Genomic DNA, 23,340 nt, shown 5'->3' with positions numbered 1-23,340 from the left:
GCAGATGCTCAACAATGGAGCCACCCAGGCACCCCTCTTTTTTCTTTTTTAATCAGTTTCCCTATCCTACTCCATTAGGTCAGCCCTGCTCTGCCATAATGATTCTCTGGATTCATTATGAATTAGAGTTTCCAATGTTGACATCAATTTTTTTTCATAAAATTCTATTTTATTCCAATATATCCCTTTCCTATGAGAAAACAAAAATGTAAATTATTTTTAAAATGTGTTTCATATTCTTGGTAAATTTTACAACATAGCAATTTTTTTGGTCTCCACTGTTGAAAGGAATCAGAACAACGAAAACAGAGGACACTCTAGGCAAAAATAGTGGGGACAGAGGGAGGGAGGGGAGAGACGATAGAGCAGGGAAAGGAGAGGAAGTGAAGGAAGATGGAGAAGGGGGGAAGGAAGAAAGGAAGATGGAGGAAGGAAGTAGGAAGTCAAACATGATAAGGAGAAGAAAAGAAGGAAGGATGGGTGAGAAGGAGGAATGAGGGTATAGTTCCGTGCTCACTGGGATTGTGGAGGCTCACGATCATCAGAGTCCTTACCATCCCTCGGACAGATCATGTTGAGAAATCATGGAATAACTGTTTTCTACGCCTCCATTAATTTGGGAGCTCCATGAGCCTGTTCCATATGAGTTTTGTGCTTTTTGCTTCCATTGTCACTTCCTTCTCTTGAAGTGTAGTTGACACACAATGCTACAGTGGTTTTAGGTGTACTCAATACGTTTGCAAAGACAGTGCTAACTTTTTTCTAGGTGAAATGCAACCATTGTCCTTACTTTGGCTCAGTTGGGTGTGAAACTGTTTATATGCTTCATATGTACTTCATATGTACTTCACTGAACAGGTGCGACTGCACACCAGGGTACGTGGGCGAACACTGCGACATTGACTTTGATGACTGCCAAGATCACAAGTGTAAAAACGGGGCCCACTGCACAGATGCAGTGAACGGCTACACGTGCATTTGCCCTGAAGGTTACAGGTAAACGTAGAAACAGAGTTTCATGTTTGGAGTTCTGTGGTGCAGAAAGGCTTCAACTCATCTCAGCAACTAAGTGAAAACAATGTATTGTTGCTATTTTCTTTAGCGGCTTGTTCTGTGAATTTTCTCCACCCATGGTCCTCCCACGAACCAGCCCCTGTGATAACTTTGATTGTCAGAATGGAGCTCAGTGCATCATCAGGATAAACGAGCCCATCTGCCAGTGTTTGCCAGGTTACCAGGGAGAGAAGTGTGAAAAGCTGGTCAGCGTGAATTTTGTCAACAAAGAGTCTTATCTTCAAATTCCTTCAGCCAAGGTCCGGCCTCAAACGAACATCACCCTACAGGTAAGCCATATCCCGTGTCCAGGGAGTGAGAGCTGATTTCATCCTAAGCCACCTTCAACTTCAAATCTTCAACATCCATGGTAGTTCATGAGTGATTCTCTTTCTTAAAGAGATGGTTACCGTCCTCATAACACAAAGACAGAAAATGCTCTCTTTGTGAAAATCTTTAGTCATTCTCTCCAACATTTGTATTTTTTTAAACTAAATGGGAACCAGGTATTTTTATTCACTACTTGATTATGAAACAGAAAAAGGAGAGAGAGAACAACAAAACATGTTTTGTGCTCTAGGGAAGGCATTATATTTATTTTTAGGACTCCAAGTTCAGGGTCTTTTCTTAGGAAAGCTGCAGGTGAGGAGAGCATGGGTGACATCACACACTTTGATAAAATATTCAGCGAGTGCCTTTTAATTTCTTACCTCAAAACCTTTAAGAGGCAACATGAGAGTGCCTAGTGGCTAAGTTGGTTAAGTGTCTGCCTTTGGCTCAAGTCATGATCCTAGGGTTCTGGGATGGAGCCCTACATCGGGCTTCCTCCTCAGCAGGGACCCTGCTTCTCCCTCTGTCCAGCTTTTGTTCTCTCTCTGGTTCATTCTCTTTCTTTCTCAAATAAATAAAAAATAAATTTTTAAAAGAAGTGACATGAAATGAACAAATTCAAATGTTATCGTAAGACTTTTAACGACATCACCTTGTCCCTTTGAGCAAGTCAGTCAGACCCTTGCGGAACAGGTGAGACTAGATGAGGGTTTATGAATTGAGGACACATGGGGCACACTGGGGCTGTGTGTTTATCTGATAAGGAAAATATTTTAACGTATTTTGAATGCAAATGACTTTAGCTGATTTCCAAAAGATGCCGCTCCTTGTTTGGCTTATCCTGACACTCCAGTGAGGGCAGGAGCCCTTCTAGCCCTGAGGAAGTCAAGCACGCCTTCTTTAAAAAGCCCTCCTCCCTCTGTTCCAGCGTTTTCCTTACTGGACTGTTACAAGAAGTACCTAGTGGGGTTCAGGCGTAAGACCTAATTTTTACCAAATTGGTTCTTTAAAAGCACAAAAAGGCCAAAAAGCAAGAGAAAAAAAAAACAGATTTTTTTCCCATTTGTGCGCTGTGAAGAATAGGAGCAAAAAGACCAAGTGAATGAAAACCTCCAGCAGAGAAAGTTTTAAGTATGTCCCATGGTGTTAACTTAAGTGTTACTGGTTTTAATTAATTCTTTACAAATTTATTTGCATCAAAATAATTTAGGAACAGGTGACCTTCCAAGTCATCACTTCCATGTGCCTTGCACTATTACTTTCTCACAGCCATAAGGAAAAAATAAGCTGGAGTAAAAATTGCACTGAGCAGTCTTGCTTCTTTTGGGTGATGTACGTGCGGATGACTGTGCCTCCTACTAATGTCAGGGTTACTTCCTACCAGATTGCCACAGATGAAGACAGTGGGATCCTCCTGTATAAGGGTGACAAGGACCATATTGCCGTTGAACTGTACCGGGGACGGGTCCGTGCCAGCTACGACACCGGCTCGCACCCGGCTTCTGCCATTTACAGGTGAAGGTCTCTCAGTTACTGGTAAAGGTGAAAACAGTAGTTCGGTGAAAAGCTGTTACTTCTCTATTATTCTGTAATGGTGAGCGGAGGGAATAATTGGGCCACGGCAGTCGTTATAAGTGCATTACTTAGGAGCCTGGCAGGAACAGATGTCATGCTCAAATTGGATGATGGAGGAGAGATTCTCAAGGGGACTTCTTATAAAGATTGTTAGAGAGCACACAGTAACTGGGGGCCAGTAAAGAGGGATATAGCTACTCCCCCCTATGCTTGAAGGGGTGAGTGGGGACAGCAGTTATGGAAATCCATGCTCAAAATTGGACTGGTAGCTCAGACTGCCTGGCAGCAGCTGTGACCTTCAATGAAAGGATGAAGTCAGTCCTCAGAGAAAGCACCAGGGTTTTAAATATCCAACTTTGCTCTTCTTCTGCCCGACAATCCCCAACCCTGGCTCCCCCTTTGACCAAATCGGATTCCAGGAAAGAAGAAATCTACTGATGACAATAATATAGTTTGTTCGTGAGCCTCCCAGGGCTGAGAGCAGGGTGAAGACAGGTGGAGAGTAGCTCTAGAGAAGAAAAGGCAAGATACTCAACACAATAGGCCATTTAACATTACCTTTCATGCAAGGCATATTTAATATTTACTGAACACTAACTATGTGCCAGGCTCGGATCCAAGCTTTAAAGAACAAAGCCCTTTCTCTTAGGGAGATTACACAGAAGATACTAATGTACACATACAATAAGAGATTGGTAATGTTATTTAATTCGTAAGTGTTCTGATAATGTAATGAGATTGATGATATTTTGTAGTTATGAAAGAATTGGTATTCATAGGGCATAAGTCTTATTGGAAATGTGCTTTTTGCATAAGATTTACCTTCCAAGGCCTCTATTGGATCTCAACACCGATTCACTATAGTCTTACAGACAAGTTACCTAGTCTGCTTATCCACATGTAGAAATTAAATGCCACCAGTTAAAACAAGGTCACAAAGTCATACACAGTTTCTTTTCAGGCAGGTAGCTTAAATGAACTAATCAGGGCAGTTACCAGAGAAAAATATGTTCTCATCATTTGACTCTTGAAAAGGTCTAACTTTTTAAAGTTACATTATAACTTCTATTATAAACAGCCTTGAGGTTGGTAACATAATAGTGTTTGTGTCTGGAGTGAACTAAAAGCAAACTTTTGTCAAAACAGGGCCAGACTTCATCCACCCAGTTCTCCCTGAGTGTTGCCATGGGAAAAATGTGGGCCCCGGTTTTACTAGAACTCTTATTTTTCAAGGAAAGGCATAAATCTGGATTTTTTAAAAAAATATAAAGTATCTCATCCTTAAAGTATTGATTCACTTTTTTTTTCTTTCTTTCTTTCTTTTTTTTTTTTTTAAATACCATATGTGGTGAACAAATGCATCTGTAAGCCAACCATGATTGGCAACAAATTTGGGGGCATTGATTGGGACATTAAGTTGGAGAAACTGACCTCTATATTTTTGACATATGTTTTGGTGAGCTTCAAAAGCCTTCATATCCTATTTGAACCTTCATAACAATTCCTGGAAAGTAGATGCCAATTGTAGCCAGGAATGGAATTCAGTGAATCTTTCTGGTGATGAGCTAACCCACTTGGGAATATTTAGAGTATGCAAACAAATGCATAATTACTGGTTTCCAAAGGGAATATGAATTTCATCTCCAAATGGCAATAAATTAATGCCAACATTTTAGATATTGTTAGGCCTTAAATTATTTAGCCTCAGTTTGTTTCAGCCCATCAGAAAGTTTCAGAATATTGTTTTTGTGCTTCATTTTTTTTTCTTAATTTTCTCTTTTGTTCTAGCGTATGCTACAAAAGAGCATAGAACTCTCAGAAGCAATAGTGAAGTTTCTTGAGATTGGCTTATTAAAGTTAGTGTTCACTTAAAATATATTTAAAATGTTTCTAGATATGTTGTAGAAACCCATGTGATTATATCATAATGAGAATTTTACCATAAAGAACTTTGAGTTTATGTTCTTACTATTTTTGCCTAACAAAGAGTAGAGCATACCCTGGGACATTTACCAAAAAAAGAATAATTTCACATGGTACACTTTTCATTGTAAACCAGAAGTCCACTTCTCTGCTTGTACATCATGTAGTGGAGACACTTATTGTGAGGTCCAAGAAAAACAGTTTTCATTTAACTCTTGCTTTTTGGTTTATGGCATGAAAACCAAGAAAAGTCATCGCATTATTTTTAAGTAAAATAAAAGCAGTAATTACGCAGGATTCAGGTAGAGAGATGATTGATAATGGATTATGTATATAATATGAACACATTAGATATATATGAATATATTCATACACCATTATGGAATAGAAAAAATGCTTCTGTAAAGTAGAAACTATAGTGGACAAATTATTTCAGCACACTAGGAGATTTAATATTTGACACATAAAAAAATATAGTGACTGAGAAATCTGTTCTGATCTAGGCTTGGCCAGTTACTAGTGGATAAACTTGGAACAGACACAATATTTCTGTGTCTCAGAAATCCTATCTATAAATAATGATCCAACACATACCCAGTGAGATTCCTCTGAGGATGAAATTCCAAACTCAGCTCTGTCCTCACTCCTCTGCTCACATTGTCTTCATTCTCTTCTACCTTGTAGCAAGACAGGGAAATTTTCCTGATATCTCCTTATGGAGTATAGCAGAGGACTTGAAAGGTGTATCTTCCATTCCCCCCCCTTTTTTAAATTGTGTTATGTTAGTCACCATACAGTACATCATTAATTTTTGATGTAGTGTTCCAAGATTCATTGTTTACGTTTGACACCCAGTGCTCCGTGCAGTATGTACCCCCACCACCAGGCTCACCCATCCCCCCACTCCCTTCCACTCTAAAACTCTCAGTTTGTTTCCTGGGGTCCACAGTCCCTCCCTATCTTCTATCCTTATACCATAACACTAGAAGTAGAGATTGTTTACAACATCTGTAGAGGGTTGTTGAAAATAACTATCCAGGCTATAAATACATTTACTCCTTGACCTATGAAATCCCCCATCTTGGAATTTATACTATTTTGTACACCTGACACTAAGGTAACATTATGTCAACTAGGCTTTGATTTTTAGAAATTAATTAGTGCTTTTAAATGTGGAGGTGAGGTGAACCATCTTACAAAGGGGCAGGAGGACACAAAGTCATACACCATGCGTTGAACAGATTCATTATCTGGGGAATAGTACAACATCAGGGAACTTTTCCCAGACAGTTGTTAAGTTTGGTTGGCTATATAGCCTCTGGGTTACGTGATTTATAGGTTTACATTAAAAAGAAGAAGAGGGATGGGAAAGAGAATTGAGTCTCATTGGAGAGACGGACAATAGTGTGTTGGTCTCATATCCAACACACACGCTCAGCCATTCTTGATACTCTATGGGAAGACAGCACTGTTTACCAGCTTTGGAACTTTGAACAAGTTACTTTATCTCTTTACCACTTCCATTTCTTCCCCTAAGCCATTGGAATCATACCTGTTTTTCACAGGTGGCTGGGAGAATTGGAAGTAACAAACATAGAGCCCCTGTGTTCATGCTAGGCATAGAGTTGGCTCCCAGTAATTGGTGATGCTGCTGCTTTGTGGCTATTCTTGATGCTAGAAATCCAGATAATGAAGAATAAATGCAGATGTTATTGCCTTCCATGGGACTCTTACTGTATGTTCAAGCCTACAAGTCCCTTTTTATGTAGTGCATTTTTATTTAAATGAGGTAATTTGCCTCAAAAGCATTTATTAAAAGGCAACTTGACCCATCAATCATGTTGTAAAACATCCTTTTGAAAACTTTATGCATGTGCAATTAATACCTTTAATCCCCTTTGGCCTCCATTCCTTTTGATTTGAATAGGTAGGCAGGGAAATACCGTATTACCATCCCCACTTCATGGTGGAGTATCCCTATCCAAGAGGTAATCAAAATGAGAACACCAGTTGAATTTGTCTGGTGTCTGACTCCTATTCCATTGCACAGAATATGCCAACAGATACTTTGAATTTTTAAGGTGAAAAGCTAGAGCTCACATAAGCCAAGTGAACTGTTGATCTTTACTGAACCACTGAATTACCTTAAGATTTATGCCTGAGACAGAATAATGAAAATGCCACTGTTGATATGTCCTGCAGAAAGAAAGAAAATCAGGGGCAAGTTAGAGCCCCTCTTCTTCTAAGCCCTGAGTTTTTAACCTTTCTCTGTAGCCAACCACAAGACCTAGTTGAGTAACTGCTTTGTTTTCACACATCTACTTAGAAATGCAAGAAACCCAAATCTCTGCTAATAGGTAAGTGTAGTAAAACTAAATACATAATAGTGGTAATAAATTCAATGTACATTTCCAGGGGAAAGGCTCATTGTTAGATGGTTCACTTGCAACTCTCATGAGTCATCCAATACATAGTTCCCTGGGGGAGTAGTGAAAGAAAGTTTACCAATATTTCTCAGAAACCGAAAGGATATTATGCATAGTGAGTGGATAGGTAGGAATGACCATGATAGACTAAGAAAATCGATCATGGCTCGGTTGTATCAAGTAACAACTGGTATGTCAGCCGCTGCTTTTATTTTAAAAGCTATGTAGCCAAAGGATTTCTGGACATCCCCAGTTAAGCTCATGTTTTAGAAAGCAGCATGAAACACCGATTTCGGATATTTTTAGTTCTGAAATACTGTCCTCAGGACAGTACACACACTGTCATCTTAAAAAGCAAGGAATCTAAATTAATTGTTGCAATACTTATCTGTTGGAAGAGCATGGTGAGTCCTCATTTAATTGCAGGGAAATATAAATGGAATCAAACTTAGTGATAACTCTGGTCAAGTTCAGGAATGATCGGCTTAGACATTTAAAACTTTGGGAAGGGAGGCACCTGGGTGACTCAGTGGGTTAAGCCCCTGCCTCTGCCTCTGATCTCAGGCTCCTGGGATCAAGTCTGGCTGGCATCGGGTTTTCTGCTCAGCAGAGAACCTGCTTCCCCCTCTCTCTGCCTACTGCTCTGCCTACTAGTGATCTCTCTCTCTGTCAAATAAATTCTTAAAAAATAAGAAAAATAAAACTTTGGGAAGGAAAAACATTTAATCAGTCTAAATTTATAATTGGGAAAATAGGATCCAAATCCACCTTTGAAGTCTGTATACCTTATATGCATTCTCATAACCTTCAAACTCTTATTATGAAATTATTACTTTTTTTTACAGTTCTCTGATTTCTAGTAAAAATACCAATTTGTGCAACAATTATATAAGGTTATTTTTTGTAGAACTTTATTCTTGGGTTATTTGGGAGAAAAATCACTTATTAAAGGCTTGTTAGTGGTGAGAACACACTACTTTTTAGGTTTTTTATTGCAAAAGTGATGCATAATAGTTAAAAATATGTAATCTAGAAGAAGATTCAAATCTCATTAGCCATTGGCTGTTCCATGTTGAGTACCATAAGTGCCCAACTGTTAGGGCTGTTGTGATTCTTAATGGGTTAAGACACATGAAGTTCTTAGAACACTACCTGGCCTATAGTATGTGCTTTGTGATTCTTTGGTCTTAGTATTTTCATTTCCCTGATAAGGAAAATAAAATGGAGAAAAATGACCTGAGGTCACATTAATCCAATGTCACATTAATCCAATGTCACAGATCTAATGAGACCTAGGACAGGCTGAACAAGATTTACCTACTGAAAAAATCCAAATTTTTAAATAAAAATACATATTTTAGATGTCCATCCCTAAGTATGCTTGAAGCCTCTTGACTCTATAACTGTAAACCAGTTAGAATTACTTTTAAAAAATATATATTTTTTATTTATTTGACAGAGATCACAAGTATAAGCAGAGAGGCAAACAGAGAGTGAGGAAGGGAAGCAGGGTCCTTACCGAGCAGAGAGCCTGATGGGGGGCTCGATCCCAGGATGCTGGGATATGACCCGAGCCAAAGGCAGAGGCTTTAACCCACTGAGCCACCCAGGCACCCCAAGTATTAAAAAAAAAAAAGCTACCTGTTATTCTTGGGGTGCCTGGGTGGCTCAGTCGGTGAAGCATCTGCCTTGGGCTCAGGTCATGATCTTGGGGTCCTGAGATGGAGCCCTGCCTCTGGCTTCCCTGCTCAGTGGGTAGTCTGCTTCTCCCTCTCTCTCTGACCTTCCCTCCCCCAACCCATGCTGGTGCTCTCTCTCTCTCTCCCCTCTCCTCTCCCTCTCTCTTTCTAATAAATTCATAAAAATCTTGAAAAAAAAAACCTATATGTTATTCTTAACAAATCACCCTTATATTTCACTTACTTAATATATATACTGAGCATCTACTACTTATCATTGGATAATGATACATTAAGGATACATTAAGGAATACAGAAAGAATACATACTTCCTGTTTTAATATAGCGTGCTCAGTTTTACTGCATCAAACCACTGTCGTTAGTGATGATATACCAGGATCAATTGCCTAAGACCGATGTGTGACCAAGAACCCACTTTCCAGCACAAATGGCCTTTTCTTGCAAATGTAAAAGAAAAAAAGAAGTCTCATTATTAATATTTACAATTTAGTCAAGGTCTGTGTTCACGGAGCAGTCCTGTAAAACCACTGACATGCTGTTTATATTCACAAAGGAGAAAGCAATTGGTCACCACTCTAGACATATCTTCATTTTAATATTTTACTTAAAACTTAAGTAACTTCAACAAGATCTGCTCCCAAAGAAGTTATTTTATTTCTGCCAGTCTTTAGCATTATTTTATAATTTGTACCAAAAATAAAGCTAACTAATATCTTCCTGAAGATACTGAAATAGTATTAGATTATTTATATGATCACAGTGAGTGGTAGTAAGGGTGATGTTGACATCTCACACTTAACTTTGGACTTTCTATATCTGGATGTTTCACCCTGCACTTTTTAAAAAATCATTTCATGTGGATCTCAAATTAATCATCAGAGGAAGAAATATTTATTAGCATTAACTGAAGAGAAGACTGAAGTCTGTAAGCAACTCAGTTTGGTCAAACATTTCCTAAATGGTCTAAGGTCAAACATTTCATAAATACAAGACCAGGGTTCAAATCCAGGTTTGTCTGACTCCAAAATCTGTATGCTTGGCCATTCATTGATAACCCCATCCAGTATCTTCCCTTAGAAGACAACCCTATATAAGACCACGATTAGTAGGTACAAAACTTTATTTAGTAAATGATTTTCATGTATATTGTTTCCTCTGTTGGTTTTACTGGTATCAAATGTTGGGATAATTAAATTTGTACAAGGTGAAAATATTGATTGGCATATCTCATATTTATCATTTAAAAAAGATGATATCTGAGATAGGTTATCAAAGATCTTTGGACATGTGGACTCTTACAACCACTTAAGACTGGAAGAACTTCAGATGTTTTCACAGTTCTGAAGAATGCTTTATACTGTGGTCAAATCACAAAAACCTTTTTAATCTATGTTGGCAAACAAAGGAATATTATTAGACACCTGTGCTGAGAACCATACAGAAATGTTAATACACTTTTCTATTATTTTCAGGCTTCTCCTATTTGCAAATTTAAGTATCAGCACCCAGAAATTTAAGTCATCATTTTATGTAGGGAACACTAGGTATTCACAGTTTCTCTATCACGTGCTTCCATATTTCCAAGTTTAAGCCTTTGTTTCATTCTTCCTAGTCAACATCCCAGTATATTAGCTCTTGAGCCCAACTTCCATTTTACCATATTTTTGCCTCCATGGTGAGAAGTAAGTATATCCCTGACATTGTGGTATATGGATCCTTTTTCTTGCGTTGGCTCTATGCTCATCTTTGCCTGCTGTTAACACTCCTGTTAGGTTTTCAACCACACTTCAAAACTATATAGCACCTTCCTGCTAATTGCACCCAACTTCATCTTATTTTTAATCCCCATTTTTCATTTACCTCAGTTTCTTAATCTTTTTGTTTTTATCCATTTTATGAATCTCTATGTGCTCTCTCAAGTTTTAGAATGACTGTTAGACCTGGTGTTGGAAGAATATGATTGGGTAGGGATTAAATGTACCCATTTCCATTTCTCTCTGTGAAAAAACATACTTTATTTTTATTTAAAAAAAATTTTTTTTATAAACATATATTTTTATCCCCAGGGGTACAGGTCTGTGAATCGCCAGGTTTACACACTTCACAGCACTCACCATAGCACATACCCTCCCCAATGTCTATAACCCCACCCCCCTTCTCCCAACCCCCCTCCCCCCAGCAACTCTCAGTTTGTTCTGAGATTAAGAGTCACTTATGGTTTGTCTCCCTCCCAATCCCATCTTGTTTCATTTATTCTTCTCCTACCCCCTTGACCCCCCATGTTGCATCTCCACTGAAAACATACTTAATTTGTATACATTCCTAAGAAGTGGAAACTGATTGTATTCCCTGATATATCTTCTATTTTTAAATCAGTTATTGGCCTTTATTTTTATTAAAGTTAGGTAGGCATATCTTTTCCTTAGAAGTGCTTATTGGAATTTATATTTTCACTTCTTTGGGTTAATAAAAAAAATTGATGCATCAGCTAAGCTACTTTTTCTTTATAGTGTGGAGACGATCAATGATGGAAACTTTCACATTGTGGAGCTACTTGCCCTGGATCAGAGTCTGTCCCTATCCGTGGATGGAGGGAGTCCCAAAATCATCACCAACTTATCAAAGCAGTCCACTCTGAATTTTGACTCTCCCCTCTATGTAGGAGGTAAGCTTTGTTCCAAATGCAGTAAGTTCCCAAAACCCTATGATTCTCATCATAGACCAATGCTGAAATTGTTGATCCCTGGTGTCATGGCAATCAACCCATGTAGTGATCAGTCATTGAAAGATGGACAACAAGGATACACAAAAAAGAGCCCTGGATGTGTGTTAAGTGACCTGTTTATGTCTGTCTCAGCCTGTCAATAACCAATGTCATGGTTGGACAGGTTCTTGTGGTTCTTATTGATGATTGCAAAGTGCTCATCAGCAACAGGCATCAGGAAATTTTGAAGAAAAATTAGAAGTTTCTTACTTAGAAGACCTGAAAATTACACAGCACACCTATGGTCACATAGCAAGATCTTAGGGAAAAAGAGAGAGAGTCAGAAGAGTGCATGTGTGAGAGCAAGAACACATGGGCCCAGCTTGCTGCTTTTATTGTGTCATGCTAGAAAGAAAAAGAAAAAAGGTTCTGTCAAATCTTACCATTCCAGATTGTGCTACCAGTTGCCAACTGTAGATGGTTGGATAATTATCAACAAAATCAAATGATGAATGAACGAACAAATGAATTAAATGTACAACTTGTGCTGGGGTAAAAGGAAGTACTTCTGGTTTGCTAAGACCTTAAGGTGAATGAACAAGACAGAGGGCTGGGAAGGTGGACTAGGGTTTGGGATAATAGAGTGAAGATTCTGGACTTCATTTGTAACTAGCCAGAAGGCAGATGAGGAACAGGTAAAGAACAGAGGTATGGGCCAAGTTCTGAAGGAGCCCAGAGGAGAGGACCCACAAAGGAGAGAGCTTTCCTCTGTTGGGGGTGGGGAGGGGAAATAGAAACTGGAGATACAGAATTTCAGTTTTCAGGCGAAGGAGCAAGAAAGTATGTGATGTTGAATTGAGTTACATTGAATTAAATCACATTGGATGGAGGTGATTGACTGATAAAATTAACTCATTTTACAGAGAAGTGAACTAAAGTTCCTATGCAGATCAGTGTAACTGATTGGCTTAGCAGGACAAGCATTTTCACAGTGTTTGCATTAATTTCCTGCAAAACAGTAACGTTGGGATTCTCCATATTTATTATCCTCTTAAAAATTTCCTTGAAAGCATTTTTGGAATTTCCTGAAAGTCCAGAGCACTTCTATTTTTTTTATAATTTTCAGCATTAGAAGATCTTAACATTTTGAAAGAATTTTGGATTTTTTAGAAACCATTAAAAATCTTGGTTCAGTTCCATAAAAACTTTCTTAGTACCCACCATGTGCTGGGAACAAGGTTAACATAGGTACAAAGGTTACAACGTTGAAAATGAAATATCCCTTCTTTGCCCAGGGGAGTAGGAAAAGCTGGCATGTCTTCAAGGAACCATACATAGTGCATTGGAATAAAAATATTGCATACCAAGTCTGCCCCACAAGTTAAATGATCTTATTGCTTCATGGAATCACAACTATGAGATGCACTAAAAAACAGAAGCCTCCATTTCTTGCCTGCACTACTGTTATCAACCATTACATCAGGTTGGGTAAAGCAAGTCACAGATAGATATAACTGTGGTTTGAGAAAAAAGAAATTGTACTCACTGAGCAAATGCAATGTGTCCAACACAATGCTTCTTTGCAGTCTTAATCCTTAGAGACCTAGGTAGTAGGTATGATTTTTTGATTCATGATCCATAAGGAACTTTACAAAACGCAAGGACTTTACAAAATGTGTGCAAGTTCATGGAGCCATGAAATAATGGAGACCTCATTTGAGTCCGGGTCTTGGCCCTCCGACCCCAGAACCATCGATCTGCACCACCATTCACTTTTTAACATAGAGCAGAAAGGGAAGTGATCTAGGTTTTGTGGCTTTTTGTTTATTTCTGGACTTGTCCTTTGCTTGATTTATTGTGCTTTCATCAGAAACCATTTCACTGAACCTTTTAAAACCCCTTTCTGATGCAGTGAGGGGGGTGAGGGGACCCTATGAAATGGGAGTGCTTAGGTCAGAACATTTCTCACGAAAGGTTAAAATTGAAAAATGCCAGTCTTTCTAAGCATATAGGGTCTGGAAGAATCCAGATAGTACCTCTGTCCATCCAGGCCTGAAGGAAACCTCACTGCCAGAGAACATAGTGGGCCCATTTCTATCCAAATCTCCAAATCAGAGTGCAGTCTCAAGGGTAATTCAAATTAAAAAAAATAATAATAATACAATGTAATCAAAAGACCCCAACCCTGATATGGATGTGGCAAAGGCAGGAGAACCTGACTTAGCAAAGGAGAGGGAGGTAACTAAGCTCATCTTTTTCTCCAAGTCTGAAATCAGGCATGTCTGGAAAAAAAAAACCATCCCTGTGTGGACTTCAGTTCACACATTTATGATGAATGGAGATGATTAAATTAAAACTAATCCCAGAACAAGGAATTTTCTTTCACTTGGGCTTTCCTGGAAATGGTACATTTCAGGTTTTTTTTAACCCACTCTAGAGAGCAACTCCATTCCCAATGCCAAATGGACATAGACTAAAAGTTTAAGGTCATGAAAGTTCAAAGCCAAGACCCACAATTCAGTACTTGCCGACGTGTGACACGGGAGCACTTGCATCAAAATCAGCCTAGCTGCATGTTATTTAGAGTCCTGCACCCCACTTCTTCTTACCAGTTAGAATGTCGAGGTGGGAATAGAATGGGGCCTGGAGAGCCACCTTCTAAACATGGACCTTTGGTGGACCTTATGTGTGACTGACTTGGAAACTGCAGTTCCTGTCCATCCCCTCATGTCACAGATGAGAAGACTCGACTCCACAATGGTTGGAAATAACTGGCTCATGTGTACACAGACCAACAATAAAGACTTTGACCTTGAGCCTGCCTGCTGGTTTTGTACATTTATCTGTCTGACATTGGTGATGTTGGTGACATTGGCTAGAACCCAAATAGAACTTCTTTGCATAGAGAAGATGATGCTGCTACAAGGCAGGTCCCGGCCAGTGCTGAGGATCTAGGTCTTTAGAAACCAATCAGCCCTCTGGAGAGTGAGAAGGAAGTCTTCCCCAGCCTGTACCCTCCAGCCAGTAGCTCAGAGCCCAGGCAGAATGAGGGTGTGAGTACCAGGGGGATCATCAGCCACCCTGAAGGCCTCTGGCTCCCTCCCCTTACCCCACTGCAATCTGGACAGCTGCCTCAGGTAGGATCCCATCCAGGAACTATTTCAGGGTCTGGCTTAGGCCGTGGAAAGATTCCTTAGTTTTGCCAAATGAAGGTTACCAGATGACTGTCACGAGTGGAACATATATATGCAAAGCCTGCAAATTCTGTTTTTGGAGGAATTTCTTTTGTATTTCTGATTTCTTGGCATATGAAGCCTTCACTCTCAATTAGCAAGAAAATAAAAACAATGCGGATGAAGTGCTGATGTGATAGGAAGCAGGAGTGAGTTTCCCAGATGCGGACCAGCACCACTGTGGCTCAGGATGTTGGCGGCGATGAGCCGAGTTGGTTGCCAACTTAGAAGTTGGCAAGGCTGGGGTGAAAGGTCACTGTGAGCCCAGCTCTCACCCCTAAGGCTGGATGGATGGAAATGTGATCCAGAGATTGCGAGGTTCACTCATCAGCTGATCTACAGCATGGTCTTACGGGGTGACACTGAGCATGTCACCCCACCTGTCACTGTGCTTCCTGGAGCTCTGGGCTTTCTGGGCGTGTGTCTGGGTTGAAGAGGTGGGTGGAGAGAGGAGGGAGTCCAGATTTCTCCCCAATTGCTGATCTTGCCTTTGGCTACAATAGGTCTGCTTTGAGGTTTTATATGGATGCCTCCGTGTAAGGTTTTATTTGAAACAAATGTTAAAAATTAAGAGACAGGCTGCCAATGAACTTAGTTCTTTATGTTAGCTTTGCATTAGAATTGCCTGGAGCATCTCCCAAAAATTAAGTCAAAACAAAGAACCACCCAACTCTTCTCCCTTCTCCCTAGCCCCATGCTGCCCAGATAACCTGATGAGGTAGGTCTGGGTGGAGGCTCCAAACATCAGTTGTTCTCCAAAGATTTCAGGTGATTCTTACGTGTAGCCAGGTGGAGAACCACAGGCCTGGATGCTGATGATCTGTGGTTGTCCTCAACGACCCTCACCCTGACTGCCACCTTGCTGGAAGAACTCAAAGGGCTGAGGGTGGGGGTGGGGGCAAATTGCTGAGGATCCCCCACAAAAAGCCCACCCACTGACCCCGTATCCCTCCGCAGGCATGCCCGGCAAGAACAATGTGGCTGCGGCCCTGCGCCAGGCCCCCGGGCAGAACGGCACCAGCTTCCATGGCTGCCTCCGCAACCTTTACATCAACAGCGAGCTGCAGGACTTTCGCAAGGTGCCCATGCAGACCGGCATTCTGCCCGGCTGTGAGCCATGCCACAAGAAGGTGTGTGCCCACGGTACGTGCCAGCCCAGCAGCCAGTCAGGCTTCACCTGTGAATGTGAAGAAGGCTGGACTGGGCCCCTGTGTGACCAGAGGACCAATGACCCCTGTCTTGGAAATAAGTAAGTTCGAGCTGCTTGGGGGTTACACACAAATACCCTAGCCCTCCAAGCAAAACCCGGGAAGGGAGGGAAGGAGGAAGAAAGGAAGAAGGGAAGGAGACCAGGGCGTGGGGGGAAGAGAGACGGAAGTCAGCCCATTGGCCCATCTCCTTCCTATTCTTTCCATCACCCTTCCAGCATTCTTATCCCCTCTACCTAATTCATGTCCGTTCCTGCCTTCCTCCTGCGCTGCAGATGTGTGCACGGCACCTGCTTGCCCATCAATGCGTTCTCCTACAGCTGTAAGTGTCTGGAGGGCCATGGGGGCGTCCTCTGTGATGAAGAGGAGGATCTGTTTAACCCCTGCCAGGCGATCAAGTGCAAGCATGGGAAATGCAGGCTCTCGGGACTGGGGCAGCCCTACTGTGAATGCAGCAGTGGATATACTGGGGACAGCTGCGATCGAGGTAAGCCGACCCCTGGGCACCACCCCTTGAAGCAAGAACTCCCTGCCATCTTTGAAAAGAGAGAAAAAGGGAGACACACACATGGGCATACATACACACGGGCACACACACACACAGAGGAGTGATATGAGGAATACCAACCTCTGCATTGCCTGTAGCTGCTGCTGTTGATTGATTCCCCAGCGATAGGAAGGCACCAGATGTGAAGTGTCCTCAGCCTCCATGGCAGGAACCCAACGTGGCCTTCAGCCGTCTTCTCGCTGCTTGGCGCGCTGTGAAAAATACTCCTTTTTACTTGCTGGTGCAGCACATTAACTTTCTTCCCTTCTTACTTTTACCTGCCGTCCTCATCCATTTGTATTATTTCATATCTGACACAGAGAAGAGGCAGCTCGTAACTCTGCTCTAGGTTTAGGACAATGTCACCTTTGACCTTAGAATGAACTGATTTATCACAGCACAGCGTGCAGGTGAGAGGGATGGAAACGTGCCGACCTGCTGGCCCACCTTTCTCCTTCTCTGCGTGACCAGACTGCGCCTCGCCTCCAGCTGGCAGGCATTTTGTTGTGTGTATCGGAGGGACGAGACAAGAGGAACGTGCCCATGGAAGCGTTCAGCAGATGTCTCTTTTTGAATCAGTTCATACTAGGGTAATTTATGAAGTTAGTGGAATGTTACTTGTATTAAGTCACAGATTGAATGATATTAAACCCCAGGTCTAATAAATTAAATTGCATACTCTCTGAAACGGCTCCCTGTGGTAAACAAAACCAGCTGTTAGTAGTGTAAAAACAGAAGATGTGTATTTTTGCAATAAAGGAAAAGATTTAGGAATCCAATTTTCTTGTCAGTCCAATAGCATAGTATTTATAGTCCACATATATAGCATCCACTTTGCAGAAAATAAAGGCCAAAAAAAAAAAAGTATCTTTCAAGGAACAGCAAGCTGTACCACCAGCCCATTATATGGAATATGAGTGGGGCCATGACAACCGTGGTTACCCATGGCAGACAAAGGCAGCACCTCTTGGACTGAGTTGTGGATCCATGGTCCCTTTGCAGGACTCACAGGGAATGCCCTGAAAATGCTTGTTCTTCTGTTCTTTTCTAGAAATCTCTTGCCGAGGGGAGCGGATACGAGATTATTACCAAAAGCAGCAGGGCTATGCCGCTTGCCAGACGACCAAGAAGGTGTCCAGGTTGGAATGCAGAGGCGGGTGTGTGGGAGGGCAGTGCTGCGGACCTCTGAGGAGCAAGCGACGGAAATACTCTTTCGAATGCACTGATGGGTCTTCGTTTGTGGACGAGGTCGAGAAGGTGGTGAAGTGTGGCTGTTCCAGGTGCGCCTCCTAAACGCGTCCCTGGCGGCTTGTGTCTTCGGGAGTGTTGTCTACTTCTCGACCACGGTGGACTCATTAATGCTTCATAGTGGAAATATTTGAAATATATTGTAAAATACAAAACAGACTTATTTTTATTATGAGAATAAAGACTTTTTTTTCTGCATTCGGGAAAAAAACAAATGCTTCATACTAATGCTTCCCAGATGTGAGAGAAGTAGGAAGAGATACCCGGAGGCCTCGGCACACGGAGGGGAAGTGCTGCGACTCAAATTCATCTTTGTAACATGCTGAAGACAAGCAGAAGCACAGAGACAAGGGAGAGCCAAGCTACTGTGTGCTGCCGTGACATCATCACCCAGCCCCTGACCCCCACCCCCACACTCCCCCCACCTCTCCACCCCTGTGCCCTAATTCCCATCTCTTCGGTTCTCAGTTCCCGAGGACACACCAGGCACCTGTGTGTGGTTGAGGATGCGAGGCGGAGGAGCGGAACGCGAGAATTCACAGAAAACACAGTTGAGGCATATTTGGTGCAAAACAGTGTCTTGAAGACCTGGATTCTAGTCATGAGAGGGATGGGAAAGCTAACGTAACGTGTATCTTCTTTTTAAACTTCAGCATGTTAACAGAAGAAGCACACAAAAGTGTTTATCTACCGTTTTCCAGTATTAATTTTTGTAATATAAATGATAAAGGAGATGATAAAGAACCAATAGATTATTGATAAATAAATTAGTAATAATATGAATTTTTGTTTCTATGAGGTCTAAACAGCCCTATACAGTATTCAGTTCCAATGAGAAATATTTATTGTATCAAAGGACATTGTACTTAACATTTTAGGCCATTCTTTTACTGTTTCTCAATGCTTTAATATATATTAATTTATAATTGTCCTGATATTTTTGTATATTTTTCAAACTTAAAAATCAGGATCTGGGGGAGGGGGTTTGGGTTTTTTGTTTGTTTGTTTTGTTTTTTTTGTTTTGTTTTGTTTTTGGCAATAGTACTAACATAGGGTGTTATCTTGGGATAAATATGTGTTGATCGGTTTGTTTACCTTGACATCTGACCACTGGTGTCACTGACCTACTGGCCTCATTCAGGACACCTGCAGAGAGTATGTAAAGTCTGTGTGTGAGACATTCATTGTATAGAAAGAAGGGTCCAGCCCCTCTGCAACATGTCCTCCCAGAACAGAAATGGTGTGTAGCAATTGACACTAGAAAAGTAGGTATTTTACAAATTAATATTTCCTTGACATTTTTTGCCCTTTTATTGGGGGCGGGGTGGGGAGAGAAAAGACTGTAATGTCAAGAACTGTGATTTTTTTTCCCCCAAACAATAAAGCTCCTTTATTACCTTAATGTTCCTATGTTAACATGTTTGCTGCTAAATTACAATGTAGAATTGATAATGACTTATAGTGGACTGTGCTCGTCCCTTATTAAAATCCCAGGGTACCCTGTGAAGATGCAGATGTTCCTTTCCAAAAACTTTTTTTTTTTACACAGAAAATTAGATGTACATGTATAATTCAGTGTGCTTTGTCTTTCTCCAGACTAATATCAGTTATACTACTGATGTTTGTAAATTAAACAGATATTTACTTCACTAACAGCTTGGTGATTTTCTTAGAAATTACAATATCTTTATAGCCTACTCCTTAAGAATCTCTTAAAGTGATACAGAATGGATAGGGAAGAAAACCTGTATTCTGTTGTGGACATAAACTGTTTTATGATTAGCATATTATCAGATCAGGGACTTTGGAATGGCCACAGGAAAGGGATGGATAGAAGAACACATCCTTTGCTATGGAAAAAGTACATAGTCAACTAATTTCTTCCAAAACAATTACAAGGTGAAGTCTAACTAACTAAAAATGGTATTTTTGTTTTTGTTCTTCTTTCCCCTCAATTAAAACCAGATGGAAAACAGTGAAAGACAAAGAGTGCCTTTCTCCACAGGCATCGTAGGCAAGGCTTGGAACAGGGAAACAGCACGGGCTACATGGAATATTATTAGTTAAGCACCATGCTGGAATGTCTTCATTTTCTTATAAGAAAATCTTGCACATGTGCACACATACGTGTGCACATAGACATAGGCACAGATGTCCAATCATTTATTCATTTCTGCTTAAGATGTCTATATTTTCATTGTATAAATATTATATGGTCTTTGTACAACATTTATTTATTCCCACTGTTTCATTTTTTTCAAGGACTGGGAATCACTCATTAAACAAAGAAACATCTGCAAATATAACAGGAGTTAGATCTGTGTTTATAGGTATGTGTTATCTCAGTGACCACTATTTTCCAGGGCTTTTTATATGCCAGGCACTAGGACAACGGCTTTATATGTAATATCTCACTCTTCTCTCACTATAAACGTATGGGATTATTGGGCTTCTCTCTGACACAGACAAAGAGCTTGAAGACAGAAGAGGTGAATTCCACCCAGGCCTCTGAGACCACAGGGTCCAGCTTCAGGGGATAAAGGGGGTGTCCTCTACCAAGGGAATGTCCTCTACCAAGGGGACTTTTAGACTCTGGATTCATATTTCCACAGCACAATTATTCTACCAATCATGTCGATTAAAGTGGTCGAAATTAGAGATGTTTTGTTTTTTTTGTTTTTGTTTTTTTAAGGAAAAAATAGTAAAGTCTTAGTAGGTTCTTGACTATATCCTTTCTCCTTCCTGTTTCTAAAGGCATTAAATAGAATTACAGTGGCCTGGGATTTGGCTGAGTTAGCAAGTTTCTTAGGGGATCGTTTGCCTTGTGATGAGACTGCATTCTGTATAGGAGCCCTTCTTTGAGAAAATCCAATAGCCAAATAATTACCAGCAAATGAGATGAATTAAAGGCACTTACTCATGTTATAAAAAGCTCCTCACTTATAAGGCCTTGACCATAGGATTCCTTTAAATAAGAAACTAATCTAGAACATTTCCAACAGAATTCAATAGGTTATAATGAAAAACATTTTGCCCATTTTGAAATCAAAGCTATTACACACAAAAATGGAAGTTTGTAATCTGAAAAGATAAAGTGATTAAACATCCCTCATGTGTTTACTTTAAATTCTCATAGGAGTTGAGGCAACATCAGGGGATTTGACAGGTGTTCATTTTCAGATGTGTTCCTTGAATAATAACTATCTCAATCTTTGGAATTTGTGCTCACCATACCTTTCCTGAAATTATTTCTTTGTTTTGTTTTGTTTTGTTTTGGTTTAAGATCTTACTCATTTATTTGACAGACAGAGATCACAAGTAGGCAGAGAGGCAGGCAGAGAGAGAGAGGGGGAAACAGGCTCCCCACTGAGCAGAGAGCCCAACGTAGGGCTTGATCCCAGGACCCTGGGAACACGACCCGAGCTGAAGGCAGAGGCTTTAACGCACTGAGCCACCCAGGCGCCCCCCTGAAATTACTTCTAAACAATGTTACACTAGCCTCAGTTTTAGAATTGCTCTGAGCATTCTGGGTTGTTTTTTGTTTTTTGTTTTGTTTTATTTTTTTTGATGTCTTGCTTTGTTAGCAACAGCTCCTTCTAGAGAAGTGATTGAGGGGAAAATTGTTGAAATTGATTCAGGACTTACAGACCTAGAGCATTAAGTCCTCTACCCCAGAGACTGACCATTACATCAAAACTAACATTTGTAAAAGGATATAAGCTATAAAAAGTATGTATAGCTTCATATAAAGCTTTTTATAAAGCAAATAAAACTACATAAAATACATAAGCATTTTCATTCTTAATCCTCTCTATATACTTAAAAGTCATTTAACAGCAAATTTTTATTTTTTATCTCCTATCATGTGCAAGAAATTATGCTAAACTTTCAACATATAGTTTGGTAAACTTGGCATTATTTCTGCCATCTTAGAGCTCATGGCTCTGTGCACTTAGAGTTCAGGTTAAAGTGAATAACAAATATTATACAAAGGACATATAATATTAGATTGTAGTTTAGTTCTCTGATGGAAATTATGAGGTACTAGAAAAAAGCAGAGCAGAGAAATCCAATCAATTACATATTGGGAGGTCAGTGAATGACTCTGTGAGGTAGTGACATTTAAGCCAAGTCATGAAGGATAAAGTAGGATCCAGGACAGAGACTGTTGGAAATATGTGAGGGCATCAAAGCTAGGGGTCAACACAAAGATCTCAGTCTGTGCCTAAGCCTGAAGAGGAAAGGAACTCCTGTGTGGTCAAGGAAATCAAAAAAGTTTGTGTGGCAAGAGCAAGGCATAAGTTTCTCTTCTGTGTAACAACACAGGACATTTTCTGTCTTCATTAACTCACCTTAAATTGTCTATATTTTTCTTTTGATCATCTGTTTGCAGTGATCCTTCAAAATCACAACAAACCTTAGCGGAAAAGCTTTCAGTTTTTCTCCATTGAGAATGATATTTGCGGTGGGTTTTTCATAGATGGCTTTGATGATATTGAGGTATGTGCCCTCTATCCCTACACTTTGAAGAGTTTTTATCAGGAAGGGATGTTGTACTTTGTCAAATGCTTTTTCAGCATCTATTGAGAGTATCATATGGTTCTTGTTCTTTCTTTTATTGATGTGTTGTATCACATTGACTGATTTGCGGATGTTGAACCAACCTTGCAGCCCTGGAATAAATCCCACTTGGTCGTGGTGAATAATCTTTTTAATGTACTGTTGAATCCTATTGGCTAGTATTTTGTTGAGTATTTTCGCATCTGTGTTCATCAAGGATATCGGTCTATAGCTCTCTTTTTTGGTGGGATCCTTGTCTGGTTTTGGGATCAAGGTGATGCTGGCTTCATAAAATGAGTTTGGAAGTTTTCCTTCCATTTCTATTTTTTGGAACAGTTTCAGGAGAATAGGAATTAGTTCTTCTTTAAATGTTTGGTAGAATTCCCCCGGGAAGCCGTCTGGCCCTGGGCTTTTGTTTGTTTGGAGATTTTTAATGACTGTTTCAATCTCCTTACTGGTTATGGGTCTGTTCAGGCTTTCTATTTCTTCCTGGTTCAGTTGTGGTAGTTTATATGTTTCTAGGAATGCATCCATTTCTTCCAGATTGTCAAATTTATTGCCGTAGAGTTGCTCATAGTATGTTCTTATAATAGTTTGTATTTCTTTGGTGTTAGTTGTGATCTTTCCTCTTTCATTCATGATTTTATTTATTTGGGTCCTTTCTCTTTTCTTTTTGATAAGTCAGGCCAGGGGTTTATCAATTTTATTAATTCTTTCAAAGAACCAGCTCCTAGTTTCGTTGATTTGTTCTATTGTTTTTTTGGTTTCTATTTCATTGATTTCTGCTCTGATCTTTATGATTTCTCTTCTCCTGCTGGGCTTAGGGTTTCTTT

General features: G+C 40.2%; 1 protein-coding gene across 2 annotated transcripts in view; it reads left to right on the top strand.

The window, feature by feature from the left end:
* The window catches only part of SLIT2 (slit guidance ligand 2), a 358,593-nt gene extending 338,997 nt beyond the window's left edge, over window positions 1–19,596 (top strand). For both annotated transcript variants that reach the window (XM_059164789.1, XM_059164780.1), the window contains 7 exons: window positions 859–996; window positions 1,103–1,343; window positions 2,768–2,898; window positions 11,518–11,672; window positions 15,902–16,193; window positions 16,428–16,639; window positions 17,751–19,596. In XM_059164789.1, coding sequence (XP_059020772.1) covers window positions 859–996; window positions 1,103–1,343; window positions 2,768–2,898; window positions 11,518–11,672; window positions 15,902–16,193; window positions 16,428–16,639; window positions 17,751–17,992 — 1,411 coding nt within the window. In that variant the 3' untranslated portion in view covers window positions 17,993–19,596. The remainder of the gene's footprint in view (window positions 1–858; window positions 997–1,102; window positions 1,344–2,767; window positions 2,899–11,517; window positions 11,673–15,901; window positions 16,194–16,427; window positions 16,640–17,750) is intronic.
* The last annotated feature ends 3,744 nt before the right edge of the window (window positions 19,597–23,340 follow it).

Source organism: Mustela lutreola, chromosome 1 (genome assembly GCF_030435805.1).
Source record: "Mustela lutreola isolate mMusLut2 chromosome 1, mMusLut2.pri, whole genome shotgun sequence".
Taxonomy (NCBI): Eukaryota; Metazoa; Chordata; class Mammalia; order Carnivora; family Mustelidae; genus Mustela; species Mustela lutreola.
The sequence above is the reverse complement of the archived record's forward strand: the minus strand, read 5'-3'. Positions and strand labels throughout refer to the sequence as shown.